Source organism: Podarcis vaucheri, assembly GCF_965113315.1.
Source record: "Podarcis vaucheri genome assembly, chromosome: 8".
NCBI lineage: Eukaryota > Metazoa > Chordata > Lepidosauria > Squamata > Lacertidae > Podarcis > Podarcis vaucheri.
This window is the reverse complement of record NC_138766.1, coordinates 52,744,683-52,756,704: the sequence shown is the minus strand read 5'-3', so window position 1 is coordinate 52,756,704 and position 12,022 is coordinate 52,744,683. Positions and strand designations below refer to the sequence as shown.

At 38.1% G+C, this 12,022-nt stretch overlaps 1 protein-coding gene across 4 annotated transcripts in view; it reads left to right on the top strand.

The window, feature by feature from the left end:
• NOL4 (nucleolar protein 4) overlaps positions 1 to 12,022 on the top strand; it is a 110,151-nt gene that overhangs the window by 80,670 nt on the left and 17,459 nt on the right. For 3 of the 4 annotated variants that reach the window (XM_082234818.1, XM_082234821.1, XM_082234820.1), the window contains 2 exons: positions 7,476 to 7,655; positions 8,366 to 8,557. In XM_082234818.1, the coding sequence (XP_082090944.1) occupies positions 7,476 to 7,655; positions 8,366 to 8,557 (372 nt within the window). The remainder of the gene's footprint in view (positions 1 to 7,475; positions 7,656 to 8,365; positions 8,558 to 12,022) is intronic. The other variant, XM_082234819.1, reaches the window with a different exon arrangement.

The following is a 12,022-nucleotide window of genomic DNA, read 5'->3' as shown; positions in this document are numbered from 1 at the left end:
CTCCAGCTATAAATTGCTCAGATACTGGGAAATCCATGGTAGCTTGGAACAAGTTTCTATATTTCCCAGAAATATCTGGAATGATCCAACTCTCTGCCACCATCTTCAAAATGCTGCCACATCAAACCTCTGCCGTTGGCAGATTGCCTCATTTGCATTTTATTCATGGCTGTACTATAAAAGCAACAATCCAAATTAAAATTTTGCACCCAATAACTTGCTTATTGGAGGTGGTAGGTGGTGGAGAGAAAATAACAGAGAGTTCAAGAAACTACAGTTATTCAATGCTGGTCATAATGGGAGTGCTAGTCATTGGCCAGTGCCTGCAAGGCCTTCAAGAACTTACAGTACACCCTTTTTGATGGGAATTGGGGGTGACGGGATGGGCGACATTTGGGCAATAAAAAGTTCCTGTAGTTCTTTCAAGCATCTAAATCATCAGATACATGAACGAGTCCAAAGGCCAATTCATAATTACCGGTAATCTGAAAAGTTAGGCTCCAGTCTTGGAAATCTATGTCTGTGTTTGAAAGGAAAGCAACTGGATCTGAGAGCACATTTGATGTGGGAGGAAATATGATCCCAATTGTGGAGGCAAATCTGATCAAAAGAGAAGAGTTATGACTGATTTCTGAAAGTTCTAGACTCTCCTGAAACAATTTCAAGATACCAAAATGTAGCTTAATGGACTACATCATAAATGCTACCATTATGCTGAAGGGGCACTGAGAGTTAATGATGGGGGGGGGAGGAAAAAAGGAAAAAGGAACAGTTTCAGACTACAAACAAGCTTGCCATAATCTGTTTTACTTGCCATTATCTGTTTACTTAAGCAAACTAATTATGCACATGTGTTCACCTATGAATGGTTTATGGGGACTAACCTGCTTCCTGTGATGTTCTTAGATCCCAATTCCATCTCTGTTAAATAGCTTTTTAGGAATATCTTTTTAGGATCGAGGTACAATCCTTCTCCTCATACATACAGCGGTCATGTTTTTGACAGTTTGAATCCATGCGACGGGGTGAGCTCCCGTTGCTTTGTCCCAGCTTCTGCCAACCTAGCAGTTAGAAAGTGTACCAGTGTGAGTAGATAAATAGGCCACTGCTTACAGGCTACCACTGTAAATGGGAGAGGGGTTGATACCAGTAATGCCATTATCTTGCTCTGTGCACTATTAACAGTGTGAACAAGACATGCATTTTGTTAAAACAACAAAGGAGCTATACGCACAAGGAAAGTAGCTGACCCACCTGAATGCATAAGCTTGTTGGGATTGCAAAGGTGGATCTAGGGGAATGCAACTAGTGTGGTCACACTGGGCACAGAGCTTCTGGGGCATCTGAGGAGGCACCACAACTATGACATACAACAGAAGATGGGGGTGACACTGGATTTTAGCATCACACATGGCATCACTGAAATTTGAGACGTCAAGGTCCACCACTATGTGATTGTGGACTTTACAGGGAGCAGTCTAACCATTAATCTCAGTTAAAATATGATTTGAGCATTGCTTTATTTGTCTAATTTCCCTTATTAATTTGTGTTCAAATTAGTACTGGGAGAATTCCAAAACTATGCATACATTCATATATATTTGTTAAACTACCAATTGAATTATTTAACTGAGAGTGGATATATATTTTCTTTCCTGGCCTTTCTTATGAAAGGAGTTAAGCTACTCACACCCCCTATAAAGACAGTTTTCCAAACTGTTAAGGACCATATTCCAATTAAAACAAATCACAAAATTAATAGAGCAGCAAGATAAAAATGATTCATAGCCCTTGGTGATATATTTGAGAGATGAAGTCTGCAGTAAATCCCATTGAGCTCAGAGGGACTTGCTTCAGAGTAAACATGCTCTTAAAATTGTGCTGCATATTACTACACAGAAACTGTGTCTTTTAGGAGATTATACAAATTTGTCTGTTAACATAACATTTTTTTCCGGTACCCATCAGTAATTGGCAGTTGCAATGAATTATGTGTCAACCAAAAAGCTTCCCCCACCCCTATTTAAAAAGGAACATTTTAGCCAATGGCAAAAATGTACAGAAACAAAAATTCATTAGTTTTGCATAAAATGGCCTGAGGACAAATATGTGACCCTGGAGCCATTTGTTTCATGTCTTCTTTTTGATGTAAAAGAGTTTTGTATGAAGAGTAAAAAAGCAGAATGAAATGAGAATTATTTACTTTGCTGGTGCATGAGACTAATGGGGTCTTCTGTTATTCCCACTGATGTCACTGAGAGATTTGCTTTGGGCTTTCTTGCAGTCAGGTTTTGGTTTAGTCTGTGTAGAACTATGGGAGAAGAAAAATGTAGTGGTTTTTAAAATTCATAAGCAAAGAAGAAAGAAGCAGTTGGTAAAGCATAACTGAAAAGGAATCTGAGGCTAACATTTCAGAATCTGCAAGAATTTACAAAATATATTACTTGGAACTGGGGCAGCAAGGTTTTGAAAGAATAATAAAACTTTTGATGTAAGGCAAATACAAAGATTAGAACCAAAATTTTCTAATTAGGTGAGGGGTCTGTGGAGAAGCTCTTCTCTTCTCCTAATAGGTGCCGTTGGCTATGGAAACACCTTCACTCACACACACCCTACAACACCGATGTGTGCACTCAAACCTGGGCTGCAAAATTCCCTGATGCAAAACATATCAATGGGTGTGGATACAAGATGGGGAGCCAAGCTACTCTTAAAGGGGCCATTAAAGCTAGCTGCAAGTCCATTGCCCCTTTAAGAGCAGCTTAAATCTGAACTCTACATGGCAAAATAAGAACCCGTGATTCCTAAAGGGTTTTCATGATGGTCCCAGCAATTTCAGGACAGTTGGAGGGTATGCAAATACAGTAAAACACTTGAAATAGCATTGCTAATAGAAGCAAGCAGCAGAGAACTTGCAGCTAAAATAACATTTTCACTGTGCTCAACACAAGTGTCATCACTGGTGTGCCTACTAGGGAGCTGGGACTTTGGCAGCTGCTTGGAGATTCCATGTTCTGTTGCTGGAGATGGGACCGTGCTTGCACTCTGCACTGCGCTGTTCCATGTGCAGTTCTAGTATTTTTCTGCAAACCTAATATATCCCTTCTGTATTCAGAAAGAAGAAAGGTGCTTTGCGGCCATACTGGTTGGTATAGGGCCATTCACTCTGCTATGTGTGCAAATAATAACACTCACCATTGCAGATGGATACTCCCTGGAAATTGCCTTAATGAGTTCCATGAAAAGGTCTTTATGTAAAATATAATTGGTAGAAATTTTAAACTGAAATATGCATACATGTGTTTATAGTTTGAGATAATGTTGTAGCCAGCTATTATCTTGTATCACACAGAATACAGATTTGAACACTGGCCATCCAATGTGAAACGGACAAGGATTAAATTAGTAGTCACCCATTGTTCTTTACTAGAGAATTGTGTGTAATTAAAAATCCTGGTTGCTTCTTATATCACATGACTAGACATGCAAGGAAGCTCTGGGTACCTGTTGGCCTTGATAAAAACACACTCAAATGCAGTCATATTGCTTTTCCTAGAGGATTTGTGTTAGTCAAAAAGAGTCTTTAAAAAAAATAATCCCCCTATCAAATCAGTTTCATGAAAGAGTTATTTCATGCCTTGAACAAATTTTATATAACCATCACTTTAGCTTTTCTGGCCTTCGATCAAGCTGTGAAGTGAAATTATATTAAATAAATATGGAAAGATTATGCTTCAGTCCTGTGTTATATTGTGCTCTGCATAAAAATGAGAAGACACTCAAAAAAATTGCATTATCAGACATTTCTGGAAAAATAAAGGGGCACATTTTCAGAGTACGGTAATTTATATTAATACAAGCTGGAAGTGTCTGCCCAGGAAAATTAAGAAACCAAAAATTATTGAGATTTATGAATGGATGGTGTAATCTGTTACTCTCAGGGCTATGTGTAGTCTTGCCCCCTGCCCCAGGGCCCCAAACTGACCCAATAACACTAGACCATAGCTGGCCCCTAATCAATTTGGGTTTAGGGCTAATGTTTAATTAGGGTTTTAAAAAACCTTATAAAAAACCTAGGGGGAAAAAGGTGCTGGTACTCACCACACAAGGACACACTGACCCCACAACCCAGACTCCAGCCACAAAAGCTGAGGTCTGCTTAAGAGGCCAGAGACCACCTTGGCTTGGACCTGCATCTTGGGATGCCTACAGAGTGGCTCACAATGGTATACAAGCATAGACCAAACCTTGATTCTCAATCTTGGGAGCTGTCAGAACAAACCGGGCATCAAAATCTCCCAAGGCACCCAAATTGGTGTAGTGTGGAACACTTAAGTCTGCCGCCTTGGTTCAAAATGGTGCCTGATGGCTCCCAAATGTAGGCAAAAGCTCTCTCTTCCACCTCAGGAACAGTCATGCATAGAGAACAGAGAGACAGATGAACAAACCACTTTCCAAAACATGTAGCAGAAGTAGAAGTAGCAGAAGGCTGTACAAGTCAATAGTACACAGAAGTAGATACTGCAGTAGATAAATAAGCATTTCAGTATATTTCATACAAAACCTCTCCCCATGAATTTATTTTGACAGTACCAAGATATTATCAAAGAAATGTCTTTTGCTGTCAGTAGATACTGTTTACCCAAGAATATAAAAACGGAATTGGCCAAAAGGCCAACTAATCCAAACCCTCGAGGATTACACTGTTAGAGAAATCAATTGTAAAATCCAAACTGTTCATTGTATATTATATAAGATCTGTTTAATGATCCTCTTTTGACTGCAGCACTCTTTAAGCCTCTGGACTCCTCCCTACTTTTCCCTTTGACCAGGCAAAATCCTGCTTGTTTATTTCAAGCTGTGGCAGGCAATTGTATATTCCCCTTAAGGTGGCTTGAAGCCAAAGAGGCCAGAGAACCTTTACCTTTAACAGCTGTGTAGAAGAGGCCATATGAGCAGATATGGATTGCATTATAATAAGGTATACCTGTAGGTTTGCTGGCCTCACTCCCATCTGGTCAGTCTGTTTAATAAACCTGTTGCATTACCAGCACCTGTATGGATTCCAACTGAGTACTGAAGTTTAACAAACAAAAATAGTGCTTCCAGTTACTAGTCTCAGGCAGGTGTAAGCAAGTAAAATCCCACATTCCTCCAGGCTCCCCATATCCATTTGTGTTTTAGTGTAAACAAAACTAGGAGAACTGCCTAGTGTTATTCTGATTCTGCATAGTTCACTTTCTGCTGTTCAGGAGGAGGGTGCAGAGCAGACACAATGCTGATAACTGGTTAAAGGCTAGAAATTGGAACAGAAGGAAAACATGATAGTTTAGTCAGTTAAGCATGAGACTTTTAATCTTAGGGTTGTGAGTTTGAGCCCCACCTTGGACAATTCTATGATTCTGTGAGAAAGAGGATTTAAAAAATGAAATGCAAAGAGGCAAAAAGAGCAAAGAACTGAATGGTTTTTAAGGCCTGTTTCTCTCCACCCACAACCTGTCTACCCATCCCATTCTGAGCACTTAGAGACTCCTCATTTCCAGATGCCAAGTATTCTCTACTTTTTTAAAAAAATTCTCTTTACTTAATCTGTTTCTGTGCCTCCTATTCTTGCCTTTGAGCAGCAAGAAATGGGAGGAGGGCTGAGAAGATGCATCATACCTCCAACTAAAGGAATGGCGCAGTACTGTACAATACAAATAGGCCCAATACAAGTTAGTCACAGTGAGACTCCAGCACAGCCTTCCAGAGGTGGTTCCATTCCCAAATCACAGATCTGCAGTGGAAATCCTTCATCTTGGTTGTACATCATCGCAACTTACCCACGCAGATGTTCATATCTCATAAACTGGCAGAGATGCAGCCACTTTATATTTTTTCTAAACACATCAATTGGTACATATGCATCTTTTAGCTATATTGATAGAATTGAATGTGTGTTTTGGCTTGTATTGGGTTGCTGTGCAAAATATGCAGAAAGAGTTCCATCCAAAATCTAAATCTGTTAGGGGAAAACTGTAGTATCTGATTCTGTTGGTAGTTGCCAAGTTTTGGGCACTCTGAGTGAGTAATTGTTTAATGAAATGGACACATGTGATTTATCCAGCAAGCTATTGATTCTATCCTAGAGGAAATTATGAATCCTGATGAATGAAAAGCTTTGCAGGGAAAACAAAATGTTTTACTTTTTCTCTCACAACTTTAAACATTTGTTTTATTAAGGATATTTCTGTATTGCTTTGTATATAAAAATACATATATGCGGTAAAGAGAAAACTAAAACAGTCAATTTAAACAACTACAAGTATTACACAAATATACACTGTTGGCAATTTGAAGGTGACAAAACTTATAGTATTTACAGTTGTTGGTGAATTTGGTAAAATGAAAGGATCAATCTGCATGTTACAATTTCCAGAATTAAATGTAGTTTACAGAAACTTAAATAAGTGTGCATTGTCATTAGCAATTGAAATATTGAATGGCTTCTCTTCTTTCTGCCTTGTTTTTTTCATGTATGTAATTGGTACACACACACACACACACACACACACACACACACACACACGTATTAGTATTCTGGGAAAGCTATCAAAACAAACTATTCTATATACTAAAAGAAAACACCATGTGAAATTGGATTAGCATAGAAATACTACTTATAAGTCAGTTTTCTCCACGATATAGTTGGTTAACTGAACATAATGGGAAATTACTTATGAAAAGATTTCTCTTTGTTTTACACACACCTGTTTAAGAAAAAGAATGTTTGTTCAACATCACAACTATTTAACTTCGCAGAAAATGAAATATTAACTCTAAACTTTGCCGTCATGTAGAGGAAATTGCAGCTGAAATGAAGACATCTGAGGCACTTTTCACTTTTATTATATAGGAGGGGAAAGAGAGAGAGAGAGAGAGAGAGAGAGAGCGCTAAATGTAACTGGAATGCCATTTTTATAGTATGTATTGTAATAAGCACCCTTTTCATGAACATGAAATGCAGGCGTATCATGCCAGTTATGAAGAGCACAGGCATGTATAAATTTTGAATATATTTTGAAGGTAAATCCATCAAACAACAATAAGAGCAACTGGCTATAAGAAGAATTCCCAGATACTTAGGCTGGACTCTGATTCCATGGCAGAACTGGAATATTAAACTTAGTTCTTAACAAGTCCAAATTAATCATCCTGTCCATTGGATCACATCGGCTCTCTTCTTCCCAACTTCTGAAGTGAATGTTATGGCTAAATTGTGCTTTTTTAAAAAAATTATTACTTATGAACTGTACAATTACCGGTACATGCTGCCTTACTCTAAAGCCCCATACAAAGAGTTATTGAACACAATTTCTATTCAAAAAAGTCCATTTGGGGAATCTCTTAGTATGTAGAGAAGGCAAGGATTTGTTGAGGTTGAAGCAGGTGATTTCCTCAGACACGTTTTACAAAATGGCTTCCTTTATTCCTAGTCACCAGCCCATAGCTATTCAAGCTATGATTCTGGCAAGAATGAAAGCATGGACAGAGGTGCAGAAGACCTCTCCCTGAACCGTGGAGAAGAGGACGAGGATGATCATGATGAACACGAAGATGCTGAGAAGGCCAATGAGTCGGATGGTGTAGAAGCGGAGCGTCTGAAAGCTTTTAATGTGAGTTACATGGAGCTTTATGCCCTTCAGAATTTTATTTTCTTATTTGTGGCATTTATTATGGGTATATGTGGCAGTAAAAGAGGTACACTAACTTTATTAGAAGGGGGACCTCCCTCCCTCCGCACACATTGAAACACTTGGAAACAGACACCAGTTCACCAGATTTAGAGGTTTAAGGTATATTTACCTCAGTTGTGCATTTTGTGTGTGTGTGCATGTTTGCTCAGTGGACAGCAGCAGTAGGGACTAGGGGGCTGCAGTGTAGTTCCAGGAGTGTATTCCAGCGGCCAGCTATTTTCTATTATTTTCCAGATTTATATAATTTTGCATGACAACGTACGCAAAAATTGCTCACAGCAGGGGAAGAGTAAGAGACGCAGTTCAGTATAACAATGTAGGCATCCTACTGCATTGTTAATAACAGACATGAAAACAGTGCCTATTTTCACAATCTGTGTTTTATTTCCCTCACAATTTCTATACACTACAGCCTAATCTTTTCTTGTCTTTTTTTTGTCAATCCTAAAACAAAATCCTTGCTTGCTTAGCATTTCTGACTTTCCATTACAAAGCTCTTCACTGTGTCAATAAAGAAAAATAAAAATAAAGAAAATGTCTTCCTCTCTGTAACTGAGCCAGGAAGCTTAGAAAGAGAAGAGAACACCACCCCTCCAAAACCTTCTCCTCTGTCTCCCTCTTGCCAACAGATGTTTGTCAGGCTGTTTGTAGATGAAAACTTAGACCGAATGGTCCCAATCTCTAAGCAGCCCAAAGAAAAGATCCAGGCTATCATTGACTCATGCAGGCGACAATTCCCTGAGTACCAAGAGCGTGCCAGAAAGCGTATACGTACTTACCTCAAGTCCTGCAGGCGGATGAAAAGGAGTGGTTTTGAGATGGTGAGTTTTGATCTAAAAAAAACCCCCAGCCCTAGTTTCCATCAAAAACCCCATATGTAAATCCATGACACTATTTTGTTTTCATCTTAGTGTCTCTTTTTATTTGTATTTTTGGTAATGTCAGGTCAGAGGTTATTCTTCCTCCTTTCATATTACCTGGATCCCCCCTCCCTTTCTCCAGTGCATTTGAAATGCCTTCAAAAATGCAGTTTGCAGTTATTTCAAATAGAAATTCCTTTTAAAAAATGAAGAGCTCCTCAAGATGTAAAGGAACAAGCAGAAGAGAAATAATGCTTGTTTATTTTTGCGGGGTCATCATTCTGACTCCTGTAGAGATGATATAGTGGCCTGAATCTACAGGTACACATTGGTAGTAGTGGGATGCATACGTGAAACTGGACATGCCATGTACACATGGCTACCTACTGATTATCTTTAGGATGGAATGTCAGTCTAGTCAGTCTAGGCCTTCCTCCCAAGCATATGATATACACATTCCAAGCTGACAGATCTGATCCTGTCGTCAGGGATCTGCACATATTTCATGATGCAGCAGTGAGAATCATGGGTCCAGCCATTAGTGGTGGGTGAGTCAATATAGCAAGGGAATCTTTCTATATTTTGGAATGGGCGTATTAATTGTTGCCCTGTTGTCATAATTACCACAACATTTGTCAGAGACATGAAAACTGCTTTTAATGGTGCTTATGCTACAATCACACATACATTTGGCATTTTACCAAATCAATGTAGCCTAAGCAATGTAAGACTATAGAAAAACACTTAGGATCAAATTAATATGCTTTCAGCATTTTCAAAATTGTTTAAAATTACTCATTGTTTGTCATCCTGGGCTCCTTTGGGAGGAAAGGCAGGATATAAATAAAGTTTTGCTTTATAGGATTAAGATTTTAAGGGACCATTTCTTAATTGCAACATTAATATTATGGGGAGCCTTTTTAACCTTTCTAATTTCTCAAAGAAAGTGAGAGAGAAATGAAAAAAACACACCATTTTTTTTGCTGCCATGATCGAACACCAACTAAATGTTAAAATACCATACCACACGCATCCTTTCCCATTATAGTAGAAAAGAAGAACTCCTGTGAAAATTATCCCAGCATTTCCATTAAAAGTCCTAAAACAAACCTCAGACCCTTCCTTTCATAACTTTCAAACATCATCTACCTTTTAAATATCATTTTAAGAAATACATCCAAAAAACCATATTTTATATAAAAGCAATAAATCAGTCTATATTTTGTCGCTCCTTCCTTCCTTCTTTCCTTCCTTCCTCCTTTCCTTCCTTCCTTCCGTCTGATGTCCATTCATTGTTCCAGAACCTTAAATGACTGTGTTCAAAACCAATTGCAACATCTGCTGAAATCACTAGCTTAGGACAAAAGTGAAAATGCAGGAAGTCCTAGTTGTACAATTGATGCAAATCAAGTCAGCTTATGAACAAGGGAACTATAGATTGAAAGGGAGCATAGACCATGAAAAAATATTGGATGTGAAAATCTGATTGTTGAGTTATATTGTGTTTTGAAATATTTGACGGGCAATATATTATTGAAGTCTAGTAAATAGTGTAGTTTTACATTTGTTTTATTTGAATTAAGTTATTTATAAAATGAAAAGTCTTTGTGCAACTGTCTGATCTTGGTAACTTTGATTAATTTTATCTCACAACTTTATACACTGCTCTAATATCGGTACAGATGGAGTATAATATATATATATATTTACAAAGAAGTAATATTTTTCCTGTCTTATATGACCAAATTTCATACACATGTTCACATCACTGAACAATTACAAACATGAATGATCCCAAAAAGGCCTGTGCTTGTTTATATCTCTACATAACTGTCCAAATAAAAAAGCATGTAGGGGTAGCAAGTTTTTCAGGTCTGTTGTTGCCCTATGAAAACATAGGACTAATCTCCTTCCCTCATGCATGTGGAAGTAGCTGTGTCCAAAGCTGTTGCCATAGTTGAGTGAAAGCAAGCAAAGTCTTCTCCTGAGCAGAGTGTACACCTCCCTGTCTTACGTTCCTTATTTCAGCAGCATCATTGCATAACAGTAGCAGTTGCAAATGAGGCTGAGAGACCAGATCCTCAACAGTGGAGACTGTATGAGAAACCAGAGTTAGACCTTTGGTTTATCTAGCTCGGAATCGTCTACTCTGATTGGCAGTGGCTCTCCATGACGCTTCACAGAGGTTTTTCATGATCATGTTGTCTGAAGTTCTTTTAACCAGAGATGGTAGGGATTGAATTTGGCACCTTCTATAAGCAAGATGCATTGAAATATGGTCCTTCCCTTAAGATAGACTAGTGGAATAGAATGTGAATAGTCACTTCCAGTTTGAAAGATGAAGATGGGCAGACATTCTAAATGGTAGTGAAACCTAGTTTGAACACACCTTCGCTGCATCCTGAGGCATTTGCTGTCAGGACAGAGAGACCATGTTCAGTAAGCCCTATACCATGGCTTATAAGCTGATTGGGTAACTTTACTCCTCTCCCCCGTGCTGTGGAAGTTTATGTCTTGGCGTGATATGTGAACATGGCCTCCATAGACTCTCTAGGTTTCATTAAGACTTTTTGGTGGTTTGCTTGAGGGGCTTATTGTTTGAAGGGCACTACACAAACCGTCTGCATAGGTCAGTTTCAATTTGATAGATTTGGCAGTGCTGCAAAGACAAACAGGAATAGTATTTCTTTTCACTTGTTATTACATTTCATCAGCTAAAGCTTGTTTCGAATCCTGATGATTAATATATGTCAATATGAAGAAATAAAGAATTAAATGGCCTCCATGCTTGTAAAACATATCATTTTGAAATGTCTGGTGCTATCTAGATTGTAATCTAAATTTGTTTCACTGTAATGACATAACTGAAAGGTAATTAGAATACAAGGAGCAAAGTTTTTTAACTGACTGCTTATTTAATATCACTTAAAACGCAGGAATAGTGACTATATCACTGTATCATTATGGTAGTAAGGCGTTACAGTGAAATTTCTACAGAGGTCTGGGCGTAAATTCAACTTTTCACATGATTCAGTTGATAAATCTTTCTGAAAATATCAGAACAATTAAAATTGGTTAATAGGACATGTAGCATTTCAGGTGTAATTATGGAACAACCACCATGACTTGACGCTCTGGAAGATGTAAATATATTAATTAGTGGAAGGTGTGTCTTGCTCTGATCTACCTCAAACCATATCATGTATACCAAGTGTAGTAGAAAAATATACATCTTTCTTTTAGTTTATGAAATACAATAGGGATAAAATAATATAAATTCTGAAGCAATTTCTTTGGGTGTCAATGTATATAACACAGCAACAGGTTATCATACTGCTTTTATTTTGAACGGCACCATTAGGATCACAATGAAAATGGATGCAAAAACTATCTGAAGAAATGAAACAAACCTGCAGAACCATTTGT